Source organism: Numenius arquata, chromosome 3 (genome assembly GCF_964106895.1).
Source record: "Numenius arquata chromosome 3, bNumArq3.hap1.1, whole genome shotgun sequence".
Taxonomy (NCBI): domain Eukaryota; kingdom Metazoa; phylum Chordata; class Aves; order Charadriiformes; family Scolopacidae; genus Numenius; species Numenius arquata.
Window position 1 is genome coordinate 26,506,507 of NC_133578.1, and position 25,647 is coordinate 26,532,153.

Here is a 25,647-nt window from a genome sequence, read left to right on the forward strand (position 1 = left end):
TTTCCACAACCTCACAGCAACAAGCCTGTCCATTTTACTTCTTGCCTTCCAGAAAGATGGTATTAATCAGAAATGTTCCATTCCAGTCCATCCAAAAAGTAATACATATAAAAAAATGAATAAATGAGCATAATTCATGTGGTTTCAACTTTTTAATCCTTATTTGAAACGCATTTGTTTCAAATTTTTTTTTTTTTTTTTTGTGATAAACTACTTATCACAGATTGGTAGAACCTTGCAAAGGTCATCTTTTCAGCCACCTTAATTTGGAGTGGGTAGATAGTATCCTTCTTGCAGAAACCAATACAAACACTGGGTTTTATCAAATAGCCCAATATCACTTTTCCAAATATCATGTGGTTAAAATAGATTAAGAAGCCAATCAATTGCAACCACTTTCCTCCATCTGAGGAAAGGCTTATCCCTGTCAAAGCAGACAAACCATTTCAGCTGATTCTTACAGTTATAGACCCTCTTCTCAGCAATAAATTACTGACAGATACTTTAGGTAAAATTACACAGTGAGCACTTCGCTCCCACGAAGATCAAATTGGAAGCCCCAAACCTCGTATTAGAGGTACCTGAGTTCAATTCAGTCTCCTGAGAAGAACACTTGGCATTAAAGGTAGATAAAAATATTTAAGCTGGTAGTCCACTAGTGAATAATAAAGTGTAGTTGATATTCTGCCAGTTATTAGTAATCTCACAGCAAAATTTGGTTAAAATCGCAAAGATGGAGTCTTACATTGTACAAAAAAAATACAGAACCATATGGAATTGCAAAGGTGTCTGAAGTAGCCACACAATGAGATCAAGTCTGAGAAAATTTTTTTTGCCCTTTCTGAATTAAGAGTACTACAACATAGTAGAAGGTGCTTCACATCAAAATTTGAATGAACAAAAAGAAGCTACATGGAAGAATTTTTCTAGGCAAACACACGTACAGGAAAGTTATGGTGGAAGGGGAGAGAGCATCTTTTTTACCCCAAGTGTTACAGTGGTAGCTGCAGAACATCTTGGAACGGATTGGACATCTCAATGGAGAAGTAAAACACAGACCCACTCCTTACAGGCAGAAGCATAATGCAAGGAACCATCGTAGGCAAATTGATTCTGAAGCTGGCTAGTTGCCACCTCTGTCTCATAGCTCCCACCTCACTTCTGCTTCAAACCCATCCCTAGGCAAAGGAAAGCAGAGGGTAGACTTCTCCCTTGGCCACTCTCAAGAAACTAGGACTTAATAGAGGATTGTTACTACAGCTGATTGGAAATTTTCTAATGCAAAGTTTTCCATAGGAAAATTCTAATTCATTGGTAGCTTTGATAATTTTGATGATTTTTCCCATGGAACAGAAGGATGGTTCTAGAACTTGCTTGCCAATCAGCGCTAAAAGTCATCTTGGTTTCCTAGCAGCTCACCTGACCTAAACTGCCTTGAAATCAGAATTCAAGCTTACCACCAGCTGCTCTTCAGCAACAAAGATGGAACCATGAGAGAGCTAGATCAAAACCAGGAGTTTCATATCTTTCAGGAATGCCTGATAAAGAGTAATTTCACCATTATATTTTTCCAAATATAACATTTTGATATTTGTTCTAAAATTTTATTAATTATTTTTTATTAAATACATGTAGTAAGAGTAGACTCATCCTTCCAGGAGTCAGTGCACAATCATACACCATCAGAAATGGAATACTGTTTGTACCTTTTGTATGATGCTCTTGTTGCAGAAGGAGTTCTCTCAAAGAGTCAATATTGTCAAACTCCTGGGCATTTTTCAGGAAATCTTCAACTTGGTCAATTTTAACAGCAAACTGCATTAAGAAGACAAAGGATGTGAATGGTATAATTTCTTTTGCAGAACTTGATCATAATCTCTGTATTATAGGGAAAGTTCATGAGAATTTGTAAATTCTTGGGGAAAAAGGCATCTTAAGTGACTGCTAGATACAGATGCTTTGTGGCCACTATGCACCTTCTGGGGTTTTGAGGTTCTCATTGACTGAGTCAATTTACATACTCTGCAATTACAATTTTTTGCTTTATGAATTATCTTTCCTACCTAGCCTTCAGACACACTGAAAATAAATTCTTATGGAAGAATCTGTTAGTTTCAAAGCCTTCAGTAAAATCATCTAACATGAATGAAGCCTATAACTTAGGTCTCCTTCCCAGAACTTGTTTCTAATGTTAAAGTATCGAATGGAAAAAAAAAAAAATTAAGGGCAACACCAGACAGAGATACAATCTTCAAAGCAATCTTTTAAAGGCAGAAATGAGTAGTAAATTTAAGCTAACTAATATTATGGTAAACATGGTAATTAATTATAGTGGAGAAACAGCATCTCTGTAATGAAGATTGACGTTAGATTACCCCTTTACAGCTCATTTTTCCACGGGTTCCTTATTTAAAATATTGAAACATGGTATGTTTCAGGGAGATCTGGAGCAGATTTGGTAATCTGCTGAGACTGTTAAAACTAAGAGTGGAATTCTTTATTTGACTTCCACATTTGCAGGTGCAATTCCAAGTATGAGTAGCTCAGAGAGAGTTAAGACATGTACTCTGCATCTTAGCCAATCAATTCTACTGCTTTATTTTAAAGAACAAAGAAACCAGTAGAATTCGAACTTGTGTTTCAGTGTAAGCTAAGATGTAGAAACCTATGGTGAAAATAAAGATGATGAAAATCAAGCACTCTGCTTTTTCTGTCTTTTCTATTGTTCCACATTTTTCACCCTTTTGATCTGCATGCTATAAAGGAAATCCATTAATAAAACATAGATTTCCACAATCGCAGGCTGTCATTTAAAGAAAAGCCTTTCCAAAAGAAGTTTCAGAAACTCCTATTTAAATTGATATTGCATTGCTTTTTCCCATATCTATATAATGGGTATCATCTGTGCTGTGCTCCTGCCACTGCTTTTTGTTTTAATGATGTAAACCTGTTGCAGGGGCAATTCAGCTACCCCCTTAAGGATAAACCTTTGGTAGTACAGAATTTATCATAGTGACACTTATGCCAACTCTCTACTAACTTATTTGTATAATACACATCATCAGGACACAATAATTAGTAGATTGTTGATCCTGGAGTTCTTTAGACAGCAGTAGAATGGCTGCTTCTGTAATTTATAGGTGGCACTGGGCTATTGCAGAAAAAAATTACTAGGGAGAATTATTAAACTCTTCAAAGCTCCAGGGATGTGGGAAGAATTGAATGTGAGGCTACACAGAGTGAGCACACACTTTCAGGGCGTGGAATCACTCCATGCTTTAGCTCTCTGTGTATCAGTGAATTTGGATAAGAGAGAGAGAAATAGGTAAACAGGGAAATACAACACTCTGAAATCTCTCTCTGGGCTCACACAACTGTCCATTTGTGCACATCTGCACATGGAAGTCTCGGGTAAAGGACTAGCAAGTTAGAGTAATGTTTAGTTTGCAGAATTACAATAGCTGTATGAATATTCCAGTGTAAAACCTTCAGTGGCCAATCTTCTGTAAGCATTGGTGAAGGTGTCTGAAAATTTAGTTCTTTCAACACCAGATAATTTGAATCATAAGGAATGAAAGATATTCTGCAGAATGTCCATAGCCACTGAGTAACATACTTTAGGTTTTGGTCCAGTTGCATTTTCACTGTCATTTTCTGTCAAGTACGAATTTTGGAGACACCATGAGTAAGATATTTCTTAAAGTCTACATGCCTTTTTTTGTTCAGCTTCATCCTGAACTATCCAGAAAGTGAAAAAAGAAGGATGCATCTAGATATTTTTATTTTCTTAATTGCTTCAGCCTTTAGGAATGCAATGAACATATATAACAGCGTAAAATTACTGTGGACAGAGCACCTGTAAGATGTGGGAGGTTTCAAATTGTCATTTGATTTAAATACAAACCTCCAGAGCATTTTCAAAGAACACTGAAGTAAGTTCCAGAAGAGCCTGTCGCTTCTCTAACATAATGATGAGGGCATCCCATGCATCCCCAAGGGTCTCTGCCATAGCATCATAAACCTGACTCTTTTCTTTGTTCTCCTCTGCAGCCTTGTCCGCTTCATGTAGCAGGTCCCATACCTGGTCTTCCAAAGCCTGAGGAGGGGAAGAAAAAAAAAAAAAAAAAAAAAAAAAAAGGAAGAAAACTGTAAACAGAATCCAAACCACTGATATCAGGATACTTTTCCAGTGGGTCTAATAAACTACCCCCAAGTCTCCTACTCCTGCTTTATTTCTAGTTCCTAGTGACAGGAGTGTTGCTGTTCCTGTATGTTTCATGGCAAGCTTCTGAATTTCATCTGCACTTGAGGCAATATTTTTATGAAATTTCTTTTAAAAACAAGTGTTAAGAGATTTTATCATTCCATCTCTAATATTTAGATTCAAATGGGTTTACACCTCCTTAAACACAGATCTTCCTGGAACTGGCAGCAATGCAGGTATTTTGGATCATTCATAGGTCATCATATTACGTTACCTGACTTTACAAGCCTTAAAATTTTGCAAGGTAACTTACTCATAAGTCTCCGATGACTCCAATGCAATCCAGACAAGAGTAGAACATATGTAGAACATATGTAGATACTCTCAAGAAAAACACCAAATTTACGCAATATTTCAAGTTCAGCCAGCTGCATTGCTGAAGCTGGCCGCCAAATAATAATAGTCTATTGTCAAGAAAATTGTTCTTCTGTGTTTCATTCCCTTCACTAATCTCACTATGAGAAAGATAACTACTGGGCTATTTCCAGCTTATATTAAATATCTTTAGTGTGTCAAAAAAATTGATTAGCACTAGTTCTATATTCTCACCCCCCACCCCCATCTCAGATTTTATCATGAGTATAAATTAATAAAGTGCCTATTTCTGCTGTTATTACAGGTGCTATCACATGAATGTGTAATGGGAAATCTACATTAGGCAAATTAAAATCTATGATAACTCATTCTCTTGACACAGACTCTAATAAAGGCTAAAGAATTGGAAAACTTCAAATTCTCCTAACATATCCAACTGAAATTGCAGAAAACTTTATCATTCTAAACATGGAACCATAACCTCCAGTCCTCCCTAGACCTTGTATACTAGACAAAAATATCAGCTTGAAGAGGCTCATCAATTCTCTCTAAAAGCAGTACTGTGAGAACAGCATAATAAACTAGGGAACTTTAATTTCACTTTTTTTTTTTTAAGAAATAGTAATTTTAACTTGACCTTACAGACAGCCAACTATGAAAACAAACAGTGCTAAAATTAACAGGCGTAAAAGCAGCTCCAAACAATCCAACTTTTTCTACAGTATATAGAAAAGTTATTATCAGTAACATGAATACATGCTTATTGTTTGGTGAAAAACCCATCAAAAAGAGCATCTGATCAAAAGCCAGTGTTCTAGAGAACAATACACACTCTATGTTATTTTCTGAATACCAGGAATGGGACCTCCTGCTTTCTAATCCTTCTGTAAAACCCAGTTCTTTTTGTTCTGGTGAATCCCCATCCTGATTGCCTCATAGTATGAGAATAAAAGCTCAAATCCCCCAAATGCTACCTGTTCTGCATTTAAGTAGAAATCTAATTAAAATTTATTTAAAATGATGCTTTGACTTTAAATGAGGTCATTTGCATGGAACAGATACTGTCAGTCTGATGTTACTATTGATAGCAACTTTTTTATATCTCCATTATACCACAATGAGACAAGAATCAGATCAGGAAAAACAGCTGGCCTTGGGAATCTAATTCAAAGTACTTCAGTCGACTTTTATTCAAGAATATTTATCTATCTGACAAGGTAACTAAGAGCTGCTGCAGGTGTTTTTCTAGTCTTAAATGCAGCAGTCAGAATCCTTATTATTAGAAATAAAAAAAAGAGCAGCACTGAGTCATGATAATTTTTAAACCACAGAGATTATATTGTTGTACAATTAATAAAATTTAATACCCAACCTCATCAAAACAATGATAATAGTAAGTTAATGACCTGAGCTCATGAAAAATTTAAATGAAAATCCATCTTTCACTGCAATCTAACACGGTTCTTTCAACTCTTGTTTTTTCTCACTTGTTTGAGAACACTACATTTTAGGTATGGTCTTAAAATCTCAAATGGTTAATACCATACCAAAGGGAAGAAAGAAGTTACTTCATCTGAAAGGCCACTTTACTCATCTTATCAGGCACCATCTTCTATTTTCCACTTGTTGGTTAACTTCAGACTCACAGGATTTTTACAATAAAAACCGATCAAGCACAAAGGCAAACCTACATTAACCATCAATAGCACAGTCACATTTCTATTGTGTTATATAATGTTAGTAAAGTAGGTAGCTCATGTGCTATTTCATTCTCATCTTACTAATTATGCCACTAGATTTGTTTCTATGCTTTTGCACAAGGAATACTAATGAACAATTTCTTTAACTGAAGCCATTTGCCAAGAGGTAAATGAGCACACATTATTATATGATGCTCTTCACGTAGTCTATACATTCAATAAATATATTTCAGTGTTCCAATTAATTTCTAGTGCCAGCTGTTCCTGTTATCATTCATTACATTTCACAGACCACAAAGAGGCAGGATATGACATTTACATTTCTTCAAAACAGACCTAGATATTGATTCTCAAAATCTATTTTGAAAACACAGCCAGACTGCTTGCAAGAGAATTTTAAAAGGCTACCCCAATAAAAACACAGTATAAAACGTTTTTGTACCATGAAGACACAGTCAAGGATAATTTGACTAGCTTTTCAGACACAAAAAAGAATTTATTACTAATGTTCCATGTCACACTGCTTTGTTCTCTGTGCAATTTCATCAAAATAATCAATATTTTCTAACAATCCTATTGCAACTTACCACTTCTTGCCACAGGATGCTTGGAACATAACTGAGCATCATAGGGGTTCAAGTACAAGAAATGCACCAGCTGCAAATGAACAAACCCTATTCTTGATGGACATTGATTCCTAGAAAGGTTTCTAAAGGTATGCAATTAAAGTTTGGCAGACAATTTTAGTGGAAGCGGCAGGTTCATACTACTGCTGCTACACTGCTATGTCTGAGCTGGTTCATCTAAAGTTAGTTCACAGATGTCTATACAAGGTGTAAGCATAAGATAGACCTGCTGTCAGAACTCAGTATATAACATTCAAACCAGAAACAACATAGGTTTCTAATAATCCATTTACTACATTACCCATATGCAGCAAAGTATCCAGAAGTTTTTCCATTACCGTACATGATACGGTACCTGAAGGGAGCCTACAGGAGAGATGGAGAGGGACTCTTTATCAGGGAGTGGAGCAATAGGACGAGGGGTAATGGTTTTAAATTGAAAGAGGGGGGATTTAGATTAGGTATCAGAAAGAAATTCTTTACTGCGAGGGTGGTGAGGCACTGGAACAGGTTGCCCAGAGAAGTTGTGGATGCCCCACCCCCTCTGGAAGTGTTCAAGACCAGGCTGGATGGGGCTTTGAGCAACCTGGTCTAGTGGGAGGTGTCCCTGTCCATGGCAGGGGGGTGGGAACTCGATGATCTTTAAGGTCTCTTCCAACTCTAACTGTTCTATGATTCTATGATAATACTGTTTAACTTCTTCAGACACCTATCAACTGCTCCCTTACCTTACTGTTTCTAGTTGAATAGTTTCATGGTGCCACCTTCATTCACTTATATACAGAAGAAATTGGTCAGTACTGATTCCATTTAGAGTTTCGGCATCATCTTGAGCTTGAAAAAATGTTCATTCCTCACTTACATGCAAATATAAGCTGCATATATACTTATATGCAAACATAAAGAATATCTAAAGTTACTAAAGAAGTATAATTACAGCGTATACAACTAGAATGATTAATATATTTATTTGACCCAATCCTGCTCTATTTGAGTGTAATTGGATTTCCTTATTTATGCTTTAGCTGTATTTTGCATTTTAATTCCTAAACTTTAATTTCTACAATTCAATTCAGATAAATAAAAGCAACAAATAGACAAAACCCAAACAAAATATAACAACAAAAAAACCCCAGCCAAAATATAGTGCAGGAAATAGAGTTATACTGCAGAGCTTAGCAATCCATGCTCAATTCCACAGCTGATGAGATGTTTTTTAGGCAGTATATATTATTCATAGAAGAGAAAAAAAATTGCTTTCTTAGCTCTGGGGCCAAGGCACTGCCTTGTTTTCACCTTGGTACACCATTTTCAGAAATACTTAAAACCTGTCAAAGTAAGTAATGCTTTGAGGAAAAAATAAGCAAACAGTGCACATTTAAGGTATATTTCTGTTACTCTTTAGTTTTATGTAATCATTATAGGTTTTGGTTCCTCTTTGCTGCGTGAAAAACCTGTCTTTCAGTAAAACTGCTAGTGTTCAATTCACTCATATTTTTATGTAGAGCTTAACTTAAACAGCTCTTTAAAAATATCTAGCAGTTTCTCCCAAACCAATAAAGTTTCCCTGTATAATATGAAAGGTGTGCAGTGAGAGGCATTTTACCCTTTCTCCTGGCCAAAACACATTGATCATTTCTGCTTTTCTTGAGATGAAAAAGTTTCACGCTAGATCTGACTTTCAATAGCTTCAAAAAAAGTACTAAGTACTGAATGAACAGGCAGAATAATCACCACCACCTTGCGCTGGCAACTCAGAAACAGTCCTAAGACAACATCGTCGGACTCATTTGGGTAGCTGGTGCAAGGCTGCCCCTGGGCATCTCTTTTATAGACATAAACTGCTTGTAGCAAGCTCTGCACAAATAATCATTTTTCTAACAGGTGCTTAGAGGCATTTATTAGGAGGATAGTCAGTGAATCTCAAACTAAGCAACCATTGTAGGGTGCTGTATCTTCAAGTACTTTAAATTCAACATTGTTTATGCTAGCTAATTGAATGATGAATAAAAATTAAGTGTTTTTTTTAAACTTCCCATCATAATTTTTGCAACCACTCACAGAAATCTGTGATTTGGAATTTGGTCATAAGTTAGCTGAAAATCACTCTGCGTATATAGCATATATATATATGTATAGTTAGGAATGCAAATATAGCCCACAACAGAATTACGACTAGCATATCATAGAACTGAAACAAAGAGTATTAGATGAAAATACATAAACTAAAAATAGGTCAAATTCTGCACTGTCATTCTTAATTTTCATGAGCGGCAGAAATCTGCAAAATTTAATTCTTCCAGTCTCATTACAAAAAGAACGTACTCCTGTTCGTGTCAAAAAATTCTCAAATTATTTTTTAAATGAAAAATGCAAATATTTTAGTTACAGTCATAATCTCATAGGTAGAATTGATTTTACTCTTCCTGAATTTCTTTAACTGATTTGCATCTCAAAAAGCCAAAAACTGCATGTCAGTAAAGTTTTTACCTTTTGCTTCCTGAATCAAATAATCTTAAAACATGCTTTTCCCTCTGAAATACTATCCAATATTTCTTCTTAAACAGGCAGCAGCTCCTGAATCAATCTAATTCATAACTAACATTCACAATCTTCAGCAGTTCATGTCAACACAAGCAACAGATATTTAAATTATTAGCACAATAGGTAAGTAAGTACAATCAAAATCCCAGAAGTGAAGAACTGCAATGAAACACAGATCCATGAATTTTCATCCTCTCAAGATTACACAACACATGGGTCATCAAGTTCAGACTCTTGGGTCTTAAAACAATTTCAGACAGTCCTTTTCACAAATATTTCTTATTGCAAATCAAAATCACCTAGGATTTTTGCCCTTTTATTCCCATTGAAAATCTATTTTAGGTCATTGCTGTTAGAGCTAGAAACCTTTTCCAGCATACCTCTTTTAATGATGTACATGTGCATATATATTCCTATGCCAGCAGTGGCCTTCATCTTAAGCAGCTGCTCTCCTGTGGTGTTTACCCATACAATATATTTGTGACAATCTCAGTCTTTCTGCTAATCCAAACAAAACATTTTCTTTGTCCGCTCTAAGAAATAAGATCATATGTTTCCCTTTGATACCCCTACTAGGCACTTATGATCAGTTTGATGTCAGCTTTTTTTCAGTATAGATGACCAGAATTATAAATTTCCACTCATACTTCCTAATTCTCTTCAGAATGGCTGCAAGTACCAGATCCTACACTGCTTCCACAGCCATGGTTGTTAAAAGCTGTTCCACAGTAAAGTAGTAAACTTAAGGCCGGAACATAAATACTTGCTATTCACTTTAACTGCATGACCTTATATTTGGATTGCTGAACTTCATATTTCTGTTATTATACTACTGAAGTTCATCTGCTTCCTTCCGATCATTTCATGATCATGTTCATTTCAGGTTCACCATTTCATGATGAGATTTATGACCAGATTGTTCCAAATAAACAATATTCTCATCAGAACCGAATATTTGATTGCTCTGGAATGAGAGAATTTTTGAAAACTCTCTGCCTTTTGTTTCTTTTTCCACCTACTTCTGTCTGTCGTTATTTCCTGAAAAAGATGTAGGGCTTGTAAAATTGTTTGAGCTGACTCGCCTGTGCATCTAACCGGATCACCCATTTCTCATAATTACAGAATCATACCTAGTCTATCTTTAAACCCTGATCCTACTCTGTGGTTTCTTTCCTTTTTCCTTCCCTATATTTATTATTATTACTACTACTACTTTGGGCCAAATTTCACACTTTAGCTCATGTTTTACATAGTAGAAAGGTCCAGCTTCAGATTCTTACAGTGAATATTTTAACTTGGAATTTTCAGAGGTGTAAACTATCCTTATCACTGAGATGCTGCTACAATTAATCTTTGTTTCTAGGTAGTGCTGAAATTATACAACACAAATAGTTATTAACTTGAAACCTAGAAAGTAGCCATAAAACTATTTTGAGACAGATACTATTTCAGTAGGAATTTTGTTCATGCAAATATTGAAACTAGTGAGTGAGCTAAACTAATATTGAAAAAAATATTAATTAAATCATACCTTTTCCCTCCTTTTTATTTAATTTTTTTAAAATCACTTGCAAAAATCATCTCTGCTTTACAATGAAAATGCAGCTGAACTTTGCTACTAATTGTACTGTTGGGCACCTTGTTAATTAATTATAAATAATTCAGAAGATATTAACAAATCATTTCTTCCATAACAAATTTACTGAAAAGTAAGCATTATGAAAATATTTTTACTTCAAATAACTGAAAGACTTACTTTGAAGATGCTAAATGCAAAAAAGGAGCATATTATACTATCGCTTCTTGAAGAATGTAATTTTCTAATTTGTTTTTCTTGGACATTAGCATATAAATTACTATTTTGCAATTTATGCTCCATGAATTGAAGTAAATAAAGTAATTAGGAGCAATCTTCAGGTTCATGAAACAAATTAATAACAGTGTTGGTTTTAAACTTAAGTTCATAGGCTAGATTTAGTTCTGTTTTGTAGCAGTTCTGCCACAGTCTGTTTCATGATAAAAACCAGAACTTTGGATGCAAACCAAGAATGCTGCTGTTTGCCTTAGTGGGGATTTTAACATTGTCATAGCCAAAAGTACAGCAACACACACACAATCTTTATTTTTTTTTAAATTATCCAGAAAGCATTAATATTGGGAGATTCAAACACTAAGAAAGCATGTTATCTCCAAATTGGGTTTCTGTTGGAAACAACTGGATTATGCAGAGCTGAAGAAAGGCAGAGAAACATGTATGCACAATGCAATTAATACCATTTTACCTCCTGGAAGCTTTGTTTCTTAAGTTTTTCTGGTTTTCATTCTTCCCACATTTTTTTGAAATTGTAAAGAATGAGATATCAAAATATTCATATATTTACATTTCGAGAACATATAAACCTGCTGAAGGTCATCTAAACAAGGACGAGGCAAATGTTGGGAAGGAGACTTGCATGAAATCACAGAAGTTGATGTTTTCAACAAAACTGTTACTGCTGATATGGTCTAATTTAGCAAAACAGAAACAGAATATATTAGCTTAGAATCAGAGAATATTAGTTGAGACTACTGAAGGGTCAAATCACAAAGAGAAAGGGCTATGATTCCAAACCTGAAAACAGTTATGTTTAATTCTTAACCATACTCAAAAGAAGCATTTTATTTCAGTTCATGGAACCTGAAACAATGAATACATTTAAGTGTTAGCAGCATCTAGACCTGTCAAATGAATTCATCAATTATAAAAGATTATTTAATTCTTTAACACTTACAAACACCAAATGTATATCCCAAGGAAAACAAATCTGTAAGTTTGCCTGGAAAAAATGACAAGCATAAACAATTTTTCCTGATGAATTAGGCATAGTTGAACAAAATTAAGAAACTGAACTATAGTTTATCTCAAATTATTGTTGCTAAACAAGTTCCATTAGCCTTCTGGGCTACTAGTAGTCAGTATGACAATTCAAAACCAAATAAAATAATTTCTGCTATAAAGGACAACGTTATACATAGTTTCAAGAAGTTTCAAGAACACTGAAAGGAATTTTAACTAGTTTTTGTAAACATCATGTACATGTTTTTGTTTAGTCTTAGTTTTACTACTTCCTGTTCAGCATTTATTCTTTCAAATCTGTTAACAGTAACACATCTGTTTTCTAATCCATAAACATTTAAAATGGGACCTTTTCTAAAGTTATATTCTGCTTTTTATTAAAATAGTAGGGTTTCCCAATTCCCAAATTCAATGGAAGAAATTTAAGTCAGTAATGAGTATGATAGTTTCCTTTGATACAATGTACTCTACTTTGGGTGTTTTTTTTCCTAATGTCCTGAAGTACACACACCAGTTTTTATCACAATAATTCTGAACGTTTAAAGCAGTAATGTTCTAAAAATTACTGCTTTCTCATTCAATGGTTCTGTTCCTATTGCCCTTTAAAGTACCGTATGCATTATTGAGCGTCAAAGTGGTTGTTTAGGTTTTTTAGTTCCTGTTAACATTGCTAAGTCAAAAACAATTTCCTGGAATGGTGAGCTGGATTATATTCTTTTTCCTCTAGCATCAGAAGTGCTATAAACTGATCATGGGTGCCAAAACTGATCACTGTGCCAAATTTTGTCTTTACTTACACCTGTGAGTCCTCAGTGTATGAAGTCGATGAAAGAATCTGGCCTGAATATTTTGAACTTACAATACATATACTGGAACGAGAATAATGAAGCTAAAAAGCAAAAGGATGATCTAACCCAAGAATGAGTTTTCAAAATAGCATAGGATAATGCCAGCATGGTCAACTATTCCATAAACTATCTTCTAAAAGTCCATAGTTTCTTTAGCAGTGATTCCAAATATGCATTTAGTATTAATCATCTACTCCTTCCTCTTAAGCAGCACTAGTTTCACATTTAAACCATTGCTGGCTCAGGAACTTTTGCCTGTCCTGCACAAATACTTATCTTTGAATTAGATTGAATTAATCAGCAAAGTTAAGCATATGTGTATCCAGTATTAGTATCTGTTAGGGAACATGATTTATTTTGCATTTTTTTAATATAACAATAAAGAAGAAAAACAATTCAAATCTTCCTCACTGTTGTACTTAATATTCAGATGACTGAAAATTTCCACAATATACAAAATTGCATACATTTCCTGGGGATCCAAGTGGAGAAAATCTTAATTATACCGTTCTCTACTTGTAAACCATTTCTAGCTCTAAAATTAAAAACATAAGGATTCCATCCTCCCTTCTTTTTAATGAAACACAGTGCGAAAATATAAACATTTTTCCTCTTGCTATAAGGTAGTTTTCTAATCTTCTTACTTTGAAAAGTTACAGACTGATAAAAAACGAAGCTAATACAGCATTTAGCAACTTTTCAAATTCATACAAGTTTAATCACTGAAGCAATTCAAATCATAAACAATATAAATATTAAGTGTAATGAATACACCATTTTGAAATAAACAATCTTTTTTGATGGATATTCATAATTTATTTTATGGAAGCCTTTGTTTTCATAAATGTGTTATTCTAACAAGATATTTATGATTTGCTATATGCCATATTGGCATTACTATGGTTGCATATATGGGTTTTAAATGGATATGTAAACCCGAGATAAACTATCACAATGTTGCCATATAACTGGAACAAGTTTCCTTGAGCACAAGACTTTTGTGTCATCTTTATCTTTTTTTTTTTTAGATTATTTATAATGCATTCCAAATCCCAAGATCTAATTTATAGTAAAAATAAATACGTTATAAGCTACCATAGACTATCATTGACAGAGTCAGTTGGAACAAGTTAGTCAATGAAAATAGTAACTTGCAGCTGGTATGGAAGAATTAAAAACTGCACTGGAAAAAGATTGCAGGTGGGAGAACATTCATCTATTTGTATAAATAATTATTGTTAAAATTTACAAAGTTACGTTGCTCACTAAGGGTAAAAGATCGAATAGAATTCCATACACTGGGCATCATCAAAACAAGGACCCTGTAACAACTGCAACTTTGTGTCATCTTTTCAACCCCTCTCCTACCCAGATTTCTGAATTCTTTTTTTATCCCCTCGCAACTAAATCTTTATATCTATAATATTGAAGACTGAAACATTACTACCTCTTTATCCATCTTCATATAAATAATGCATTATTCATTAACAAATGCTAAGTGGAAAAAATTACTATTATCAATACTTCAAAGACTTAGAATTGTCCTTATAAAAACTTTTGATGAGTCAGTTTAGTAACTTAAGACTGAATAATTACTGACAAGTGTTAACAGCTTAATATAAGACAGAAGGGATCATGTCTGAAAAACGTACAGTCATTACAAAATTATAATGATATTGCAGTCCTATATTATTGCAGCTCTTAAATTATTGAGGAAAAAATAGTAATTTTGAACTTAATCCTTTTATATAACGGTCATTAATCAATGCTGAATTTTGCAAGGACTGCAGGTATAAAACATGAAATAAGTATTTGTTCCTGATATATCTGGATGACAAGTATTCTTTAACAATTTATGCATAATAGGTTTTCTGATCTGATATCATCTATTAAGCTTTGGGGATCCAAATCAGGATGAGTCATCTGGGTTTGAGCAATCAGTCATAAGACCTCACAAATAGAAGTGAAAAATTTTAGCATTTTCATCAATATGAACTAAACTATTTGTGATTATTCTATTATTTTACTACTTATTGTGAGCAGAAAACAAGCTAAACACTACCAAATAAGAAAGCGAACTTAGGATACCATGCATCTAGACTAATAGGAATAGAAAGTCAAACACTTAAATGAGCATCAGAGAGCATGAAATGCTTTTGGATTATTTCATTTTTTCACTAAGTATTTTTTTAATTAAAAAAAAAAAACATATCCAAAGCTTTATGTAGGTTTAAAGATTTTAAAACAAAAATGGAATAGCGGATTGGGGATGCATCTAGAGATTTCCTCTGTAACAGCTTTTTGGGGCTGGTTTTTGCTTTGTTATTTTTCTGTTTTCTTTAATACAATGATTTCAAGTTGGAGTCTACAGAGAGGACTTTATTGTCCTTGTTCATGTCCTTACAAGTTCGCAGTAACACCTACAAGGTGTCTCTTACAGCAAAATTTATATTATTTTCTTCCCTTTAGCAAACAACATTTAATAAAAATATATAACACTAAGGTTTGACTTGATGGTAAAATGTTACTTGAACCTTTGTTTTTCTTTTAAAGATTGGAATTGCTATGCTTTCTTTTCCCACTCTAATAATATTTTTTTTGTTTTTTGGGTTTTTTGGTTGGTTTTTTTTTGTTTTTTTGTTGTTTTTGTTTTTTTTTTTTTAAATTAGGCGACAAAACAGCTCCCTTCTGTTGTCAGTGTGTAAGAACTCAGCTAATTCTGAATTGTCCAAACAGGATACAGAAGCTTGTTCCAAGAAGGTCTGAGTGTAGCACTGATGGCAATAAAGATGAGGCACTTGCATAAGTAAAGATAACAGAACCACACTGTCTGGGTTTTTGGTGGGGGGTTTTTTGGGGGGGTGGTTTTTTGTTTTGTAATGCTATTCTTCATACTATTCAAAATCCACACTATGCACCATTAGATTACATTCTCTATATACTGTATTAAAATTACCTCACATGTGTTTGAGGTTTATAATGACTGGGGAAGCGCATAGTCACTGGTATTAAATCAAATGCACTTGATCCTATCCTAGTATTAAATAAAGTGCACTTGATCCTATCCAGATCATGTTTGCTTTCTCAGACCTGAATTTTATGTAATCTCAAAAAAAAATATATAAAATAGATTAAATTATTAAGATAAGTTGCTGCGCACAACTCCAAGATTTTAAAGGAATTTATTTGTCTACAAATATAAAGTCAATCTGCCCTATAAAATCACACAAAAAAAATATTTCTTCTTAAGTGCCTTTAGGCTCTTTCCAGTGTCAAACATACACATTTAATATAATTTAGCTTTTTCATGCAAGCATGTCACTCTGTGTCCAAGTGTCAGTGTTGTTATAATCTGGTATGAAGTATGCTAAAATCTGATTTTTAGGTCTGTTGCTCAGCTAAAATCTTCCTAGCTCAAGACTAGCAATATTTAATGTTACATTATCATTTTCACAGTAACTTACATTAGTTAATATTCAATAAAAATATGCCTGAAATAGCATTTTCAAGCATTTCATTACAAAGAGCTTACTTATGTTTACAGCTGCTACAAACTAATCAAGATTTTCGTAACATTTGAGAATAAAAAAATAATTGATATTCCATTATATTTAACAGTTACTGAGGGCTATAGGAATTTTTCACTTGATTTGAAGTAATGTTTAAAGTAGAAAAAACAGTGCACCTTTACTGCTGTTGTCAGAAAATAGTAATTAACACTTAGAATATTCTTCCAGTGCAGAGGCCTGACTTTGACCTGTTACACTGACAAAGGCTGAACATACTTTTTTCTATGTGGAGCTTAACTGAAAACCCACATTGCAACAGGTGGTCCAGGCAGCTATGTCAACTGTTGTACCTGAACTGTAATGACTAGATGTATTTCTGTGTGTTCTTATCACATCTTACCTTAAGTTTAGCTAGGAGGAATTCATGATCTTGCAGTAGTTTTTTGGTCTCATCTTGATTGCTGCCAATTTCTAATAAATTTGGTGTTGATTCAGCCAGCTGAAGCTTCACCCATTTTCCACACTGTAATAAGTAAACAATTTCAGCCTTCAGAAAACACAAGCTTTCCTTCATTTTTCTTTTTTACTCACACAGCCTCTCAGGTCACACATACTTTCCATGGTCAGAGGAGCACAGGGACCCATAGACATTTATGCAACTGCAGAATGAAGACACTGAGGATACAATATAAACTTAGTTTCATTTGAAATAGGTATCAAAATCCCAGACTCTAGTCTTACCAAATAGCTTCTGCCATTTCGGTTTTGCCTGTGAAGAGTAAGATTACCACAATGAGCCAAAAAACATTTCTCCAACTCATCTCCCCTTTCAGCTGAAGATTGTATAGATGGTTAGAGAAACTTGGTGGGTGGAGGGTGGGCAGGAGTTACAAATATATTACAGCAGATGAAAAGACCATAACCCCAAATCTTATTTCTACCGCACAGATCCAACATACTTGTATACCGAATATTTATCTAGAGAGAGATTGCGCTACTAGCAGCAGGCCTTTGGAACAGGAACCCAAACAGCAATCTCCCATTGTTTCCTGGAGGCTACACAAAGAACGGCAGCTCGATCCAGCAATCCAAAGCATAGCTACCTCTTTCCTCACTGTGGTGTGAAACTGCTACAGTCTGATAAGTATAACTCAGAGAGGATGGTGATAAGTAACAAAGCAGTCAGATCGCTGGAGGCTAGCATGGTTCCCACAGCACACAGGGGAAAAAAATAAATGTCTTCACCCTAAACTTAAGTCTCCTTGCAACAAAATTACTCGTCTGCAGAGGCAGCCAGAGTCTACCAGGAAGGGTGAGAACTGATAAGAGAGAACTTTCCTGCTGGCACAACTGAAGTAACCCCATCCTGAATAAACAACCTAATTCAGTGACAGCCCAACTCATTATCGCCTTATTCTGCATTACAGACAAACTCTAGTGGCTGAGGCCAGCATGTTTTCCAAGTTGCCTGTAGAATGAAGAATCAAACTGCCAATAAATTCCAGATGGGATTCAGTACCTAGGCATCCAGCTTTACTCCACATGCCAAATCTTGTGCAAGCTGTAGGTGGAGGTTCCAGCTCACAGAACAGGCCTTTCGGTGCTTATAAGCACCTAAAACATATACAAGGGCTTCTACTGAAACACTTGGGAATGTGAATTTACAGCTTACAAAAATAACCACTCATTACCAGGTTTAGGCTTTTTTTGCCCGCAGCAAATACTTCAAAAAAAGACACACAATCCGCATTTGTGGAGTTGGTAGACTACTTATAATGTAAAATTATTGCCTAGTTTTAAAAATGATTCTTGAGGAGTTTCAACTATGATTAAAAGTAACATCATGCTTATCAACCCATTTTCACGGCACTCCACATTTCTCTCTCTACTCTGTTTAAAAAGTAAGAGGGATTCTTTACCTCTAAGAACCTACATATTTTGGCCAAATTATTTATTCTATTAAAAAAAACCAAAACACAACCACAACACAAAAACAAAACCAAACCAAAACACGAACAGAACTTGTGAACAGAAACAAAGATTAACTTCCAAGGAAGCTCTATTAGATATTAAATCACTAAATGACCTTGCCTTATCATTTTATGCTAACTATTCAATTTCACAGAACATTTAAAAGAAGTAGTAATTACTGAGTAGCAGAAAGCCAAGAACAGACATGTTAGAAATTGCTGCCTTACCTTAAGTACAGCTATAACAATACTGGCATCCCCAGCCTGAACAGCAACTGAACTGACTGTTGTTGTAGAAAGCTTCTGCTCTGAACTGTCTTCATTTGACATGGTGTTTCAAAATGGGACTTCATACATTAAAGCAGACTTGAAATGCTCGTGCGAGGTCTGCTGTCCATTTCACAAAGCAGCAGAGTTGCTTGGATTCATTCAGTGAAACAGCTCTGCTAACACCGATTAGTCTGCCAAAAGGAAAGAACAGGAGGTTAAAAATAGACAACTCCATTGAGTTTATCATTCTTGAGAGAGATTTGACACGCCCCTAGTTTGGTAGCATTAAACTGCCTGTTCTTTTTTGTCACCTTCTGAAATGTGAAGGCCTTCCTCCATGAACATCACCTGACACTGGCTAACCAAAGGAAGAAAAATTCTCAAATTAAAACAGCCAGAAAAAAATCTACTATTGAGGCTGTAAAAACAAACCCAGTGGTTTGAGGTTTCAAAACATGCAACCATACAGTCTACATTTTCACATTCTACAAGTAAAATATTTTCTCGTTTAGTAGTTACTGAATATATTTCCTCAACAGAATTCTTCCACCGAGTCAAAGTATTTAAACAGGATGAACATGTGTATATAAATCAGATGCTGAATCAAAACAGACAGGGGATTTTTAATCCAAAAATACTTTAAAGTATAGTGACCATAACAACCAGAGTACTTGAAACCAAGTACTTTGTGTGAATTCTTAAGGAGTGTTTTATTCCTGCTTAAGATAATTTATCTGCTTTTCAGCTTAATCATCAGTTGTTTCTATAGTGTTCATTTTGTTCTAAATGAGCATAAGGAAGACCTCTCTTGATAACTGTTTAAACTCCACTTAAGTTTTTTATTCAGTCCAGGGAAATGAATAGACACGTTTAAATCACAGTATTGGTCAGGCATATTAATTCCATTGCCAGAAGCCCAGAGCATGCCACAAGTAGCCTACAGTATGAGACAGCAGCTGCTAGGTTTCCTTCCACAGAACAGCTGAGAAAGTGACACTGGTGTTTAGGTTTGCAGGTCACTCTGGAAACACAATTCCACCCGAGAAACTACATGCATAACTCTCCTTTAAGCATCTGCTTGCTTGATTTGTTTAAAAATATCTAACATTTAGATAAGTTTTTATATAAACTAGATGAGCTAATTGTAAACTAGAACAGACACCTGAAACAAAAGCAAGATCTGGAAGAAAATTCTAAAATATTTTGGAGTGCAAGAAAATTTGGGTAGTTACAGGGAATTTGAACAGATATGTCAAGGTCTGTGATTTTTTGTTTGTTCATTTTCCTCCCTGTCCTCCCCCCTCCCTGTCCCACAATTGTTGGCAGATTATAATCTTAATCTGATCACCATCTTCAAACCATAAATTTCAAACGGGGTATCCAGAAGCAAATTGTAGTGGATTGTGCTGAACTAAATGGGCTTGGCAAATCAAAACAACAATTTTCCCATCCCTTGTGACAAAACAGTACCATGAAACCTCAAGCTGCTAAGGAGGGAACAAAAATCACATAGTTTTCCGAAACTCCTTGTAATACCTGAGAGAGATCCATGGACCCCTGCCACTGGAACTTTATATAGATATTCATGAGACTCGTGTAATAGGCATGGCAGAACAAAATGTTTGAAATTTATTGGCCACACAAAAACTGGAGGATAGAAGTCCTGAAGAAAACCTCAAAATTGAAACAGAAGAGCACACCCTATTTTGGTTTGGACAGAAGACAGATTCATTGTACAAAGCTTGCTAAATACTCAAGATTTCCAAAAACACATTTCTGAAGACAAGTGACTTTGGATTTTTCACCCCGCAGGCAGGACTGAGAACAAACAAGACTTGACTGCTGGAAAAACTGATAGGAAAAAAACAGCCTGACCTCTTGTTAGTCTTATAAAAGGAGTTACAAACCAATTTTTGTAGTATGTCAAAGTATGCCCTTGAGTTTTTGTTCTCTCAGAAGCACATTTTAAGTGTACAGTTTCATGGCACAGTTTGGGCCAATCCATCATCTCATTAGGGTAGCCAGACATGAGAGCTGTTTTTCACTCAGGTTAAATGAGGAATCATTTTTCATGGTGCTGACAGCTGGAAATCATGGAAAACCACCACACTCAACAAGTTTACCATAAGCAAGTTCAGCAGCAGCTGAGTCAAGAGATTCGACACGTCTGATAACAAATGCATGAATATTATATTTATTCAGTTTACGCTAAGCATACAAGATAGAGACAGGAAAACATCAGAGTAGCGGACAGAGGAAAGGTAGCAGGGAATCAGAAGCTATCTTATAGCAAACCCGTGGAGAAAAAACTGAGGATTTTGGCATCGCATGATGATCCATTTCAGCTGTGTCGAGGGAAACAAAATTTAACAAGCATACCTTTCTCTGTCTTGTTTACTTGCCTATATGTCATCTATTTCTCTGTCTGAAACAAACAAAAATCCTGCTAGAAGCCAGAAACAGGCAGGCTATCTGTGTCAGTAGAGAGAAATATTTTCCCTTTACACTGCTGTGTGAAAGACGAGAGTAAGGACAAGAGGAAAGTAGCATTCACCAGCTGTCCGCAAGAAACAACGAAACTGAACAAATGAACAAAGGAAACAATTTCAGGAAAACAGAAAAAAAGATCAGGTCTCTCTAGTGTATATAGTATCAGGTATTATCTGTAACAACTGTAGGTAAAAAGGATTTGAGAGGTAAATATGATAAAACTCACTTCATTTTCAACATGGAGTGTGTCTTATCAGCAGCTTTTTCTCATGTGTGGCAAGGGAAGTGCGCTACTCACAGTTTTGAGTTATGCATGGGAAAAGGGCCTATCCTTCTTGGAGATGAGTTGCTTTCTTTTCAGAGCTTTGGAGCTGCCAGTGCACTATGAAAACGCCTCTGGGGAGAGATAAAGTTCACTCCCTGGAGCCTCAAAGATGCGAGGTTCTTCACTTCGATTGGTTTGTAAATGTAACAGGTCTCCTTTTCTTTCCTTGTCTCATTCCTGGCAGAACAGGCATACACAGCAAGGGAGGAAAGGAGAACAAGAGAAGGAAGCATCCCTCAAACTGATGGGTTTTGTGTCTTGGAATAAGGTGCATAAGCACTGCTTCCCTCTGGCAGTCCCACCTGAATGAGGGACCAAGATGTCACACCTCTCCAAGTCTGTGGTTGATGCTTTTTTGCTGGCTGCTACCATCTTACCTTTTGAATAGGCACCATTTTCAGGTATCGTTAGGAATGACAGCATGAGGGTGCCATGAATGTTACATACAAGGGTGAGGGTTGAGCAGGATGTAGGTATTTCTCTTGGAAGAGGTTCCTCTCTACCCTACACTGGTTAAGTTTCTAGAATGACAAACTGGTTGAAATTCTTACCAACTTTTGGTATTCCTAAAAAGTAAACATGAGTATGATAAAAACCATCCCAGCAGCAGTAGCAGCCAGGGGAGGAGGGCCTCATCCCAGAGGTCAAAAAGCACAGGTGGGGAACTGTACCTTGTCATATCATCTCTTTCTTAACACTAAATTAGAAAGAAGTGTGTCTTGCAGAGAACCGCACTATGAAGGCTGCCAGAAAACAGAAGGAAACAGAGGCACTTGCAGATATTGCCCTTTTGCTCAGGGCCGGAGAGGCAAGACGAGTAGGGGCCAGGCACAAACAAATTTCCCAGCACCCAGAGGCAGAGCAAGGAATAGCATGAGCTGCTCCACCACCCCCAGCAGAGCTATGAGATTAGGACACAGGCCGCAGCTGAGGGAAGTCTGTCCTCCCACCACCCCCAGACCACGCAGGGGTGAAGGGTGGCCCAGCCTAGCCTCGCTCCCCTCACACCAGTGAGGGGTTTCTGTTGCCATAGTCACTGAGGTAACATTGAGGTGCACCGAGAGGGGAGGCTATTGTTACCTGCAAAAGGGAGGGAAAGGGCCAGCCAAGGCAAATGAGATTAACTTCAGGTAGGTAAAATCTGAAGCACAGGCAGAGGCCATTTCCCTGTCATCTTGGGGTCTGTGAGCTTAAGAAAAGGCAGCCCTAAAACAGGCGGCGACCCGGGTAGCCCAAAAAGGAGGTTGCGCTGTCTTTTGCCACCATGAAAAGAGAAGGCACAGAAGTCCCAGTAAAGGGCTAGGAAACAGCTGTGCAAGTGTGCCTGAGGGATAAGAGACACCCGGCTCCCCCTCAGCAAAAAGCAGTAAAAATGAACCGTGGTCCATGCTACCTGGATTATTGTTTGATAGTTCCCAGGCTCATTTTAAAGAAAAACCATACAACTATAATGAAGCATTATAGCTTGTATCTTCCCATTCTTCCTGTGCATTACCCTAACAAAAACCCTTCTACTCTTTTTCCTTCATCACCAGTCCTGAAGACACTTCATACCACCCTAGGAAAACAGCATGAAGAGAAAAAGCTACCCAAAAAGCGTCATCACACAAAGCACAGAAAATATCAAAAAGCAAAGGTATTCCAGCTCATCCTGGTTACATTGAACATGTCTCTGTGAAAGAAAAAAACCACTGCTAATTGTAAAACCAACAGTGTCTGAGACCAAGAAACCAGCAAAAAATTTAACATTGCTAATCAGAGCAATGGTAAGAACAAAATCACTATTTGTTTGCTTCCAAGGACAACAACATTCAAAAAAACCCATACAGTAAACAGACCTGGGAAGCAATGACAGCTAATTCATTTCAATCTACTGGTCATTAATTTCTCATGTCCCACCCTTTCATGCCAAAGCATTCTCTTCCCTATATCCCTCTTTATGGATCCTAGAGGATTTCCACAAAGTATACATGCTATTTCTACATAGCACTTGTCAAAATAGTACCTAAATCCCTACTATTTATTAAATGATAGAAGAGATCCACCAAATTCAACTAGGGCTTGCAACCACATGTTATATCACTTCAACCTCCACTCTTATTTTAAGAAAGCTCATACAGACTTTAAATTTAGAACTCCAGTTTCTAAATGTTATATAAACAAAGACCATTCTTTCTAGCATCTGTTATGAAAAAAAAAAAAATCTTCCTGTTCTGTACCTGGCTTATACACAAGGTAAAGAGGAATGCTGACACAAAGGGACTGCTTACACTTTTATTCACTAGGCATCATGCTACTTGAATTCCTGAAGAGTGTACTATCGCCCTGATTGTTTTCAAATATTCAGAAATAATAAACCAAGCTTGGTGATAACCTGCTCATCTGATCTGCTTTCTTCTTATCTTGTTATCTTAGCACATGACTCAAGATGGGCAGCATAGAAAACAGGTGTGTTAGGATCTCCACTCAAGAACCCCTGCAGCAAGACAAATTTCTTGTTATGAGAACACATAAAAACATTAGTGCTTTCAGAAATAACTTCCTTTCCTTCTTAAACACAACACTGTGCAAAAAGTTTATTTCTTTAGATTCCTTACCCACGGATAAGCTTGAAGAGGTTTCATACAACAATAAACCAGAGGAAGAGGACAAAAAGCACCTCAGTGAAAGGAAGGGAAAGAGAGGGAGAGAGGAGCACAAGTCCCTGCAATAATTCTGAAGCCATTGGCAGCTCTGACTGATTAACAGATGTACCTCTAAGCCAACTCATCTGAACAGATGTCTCCAAATCCAAACACATTAATTACTTGGTATCACTTTTCTTTGCAAGTTTAATTTTATTTTGCTGTCACAGCCAATAAAAAACACAAGTTGGATTTACACCTTTCCTTAAAGTGACAGCAACAGGAAAGACTGAAAGAAAAAAAGTGACTTGATGACTATTCAAATATAAATAGAACGGCAAAATAAAAACAATGAAAACTTTAACTGTTGAATGGGGTGAAAAGATTAAACAATACAGAAATCAATACACAAGTGTGAAACACAAAGTGATCCCATCTCATTCTCTCTCACATCCTGTGAAAGAGATCAGCACGTCCTCTTAAGTTTGCTGAAGAAATGACAGGGAGGTTTTCTCCAGTTTCCTCAGAATCAGCTGGAAAGTAGACTTACCCCATCAGCACCCCTGGGGAAGCTCAGCATTTCTCTCACTGGGTGTTGTCCAAAACAAAGGCTGCACAGCCTATGGAGCTGTGCTCTGATGAATACACAAGTGAAGCAGTTTTCACACCTCCCAGGTGGCACATACACTCGTCGGCCGAGTTGCAAGCTTGTCAATAGAGAAAACAGTGGCCCAATGTACCCAACTCTGTCAGGAGGATGAAAAGACTTTAGATAGACCATTAGTCCGTTTTTCAGGATCCATCAGCAGCAGCAGAAAGAGAACAGTTTATTACACAAGATTACTATGTTCCCTCGCCCATGCATGTAAGGAAAGCCAGCAGGACTTTTGTTACTGAATTCCTTGGGAGCGTTTGAAATTCCTTCCTGATGTGGTGTGTTAGCACAGCGGAGTATGTGCTCTGCACCAAATATAGATGTGAGACAGGCTACACTTTCTCCCTGTAAAGAAAGAAGATTAAGATGCAGATTGTAGCCTACATCTAAGTCTCAAGGCAGCTGAAAACTGTCCCACTAATAAGGTAACTACAATGACAGTTTTGGCCCATGTCACTAATTTCTGTGTTTAACTTACATTTACAATTTAGCAGTATCGACACACTGTTTTCCTTTAATTATTTTTCAATGTTTATACACGAATACAGATGTCTGTATTAAACTTGTGAAATAAAAACATCAGTTAAAAATCACACAGACTGTTCAAAGAGACAGTTACATCAGTGCAGATGGGTTCTTAGAACCACCTGTTTAGAGTGAAACATCTCTGT

The 25,647-nt window shown here is 36.1% G+C and overlaps 1 protein-coding gene across 1 annotated transcript in view; it reads right to left on the reverse strand.

Annotated features, from left to right (window-relative positions):
* CCDC141 (coiled-coil domain containing 141) overlaps positions 1-25,276 on the reverse strand; it is a 94,767-nt gene extending 69,491 nt beyond the window's left edge. Inside the window, exons 1-5 of the mRNA XM_074144785.1 lie at positions 24,872-25,276; positions 18,841-19,073; positions 17,043-17,165; positions 3,905-4,096; positions 1,707-1,815 (exon numbers count right to left, since the gene is read on the reverse strand). Of these exons, the coding sequence (XP_074000886.1) occupies positions 1,707-1,815; positions 3,905-4,096; positions 17,043-17,165; positions 18,841-18,942 (526 nt within the window). The 5' untranslated portion in view covers positions 18,943-19,073; positions 24,872-25,276. The remainder of the gene's footprint in view (positions 1-1,706; positions 1,816-3,904; positions 4,097-17,042; positions 17,166-18,840; positions 19,074-24,871) is intronic.
* Positions 25,277-25,647: the final 371 nt, after the last annotated feature.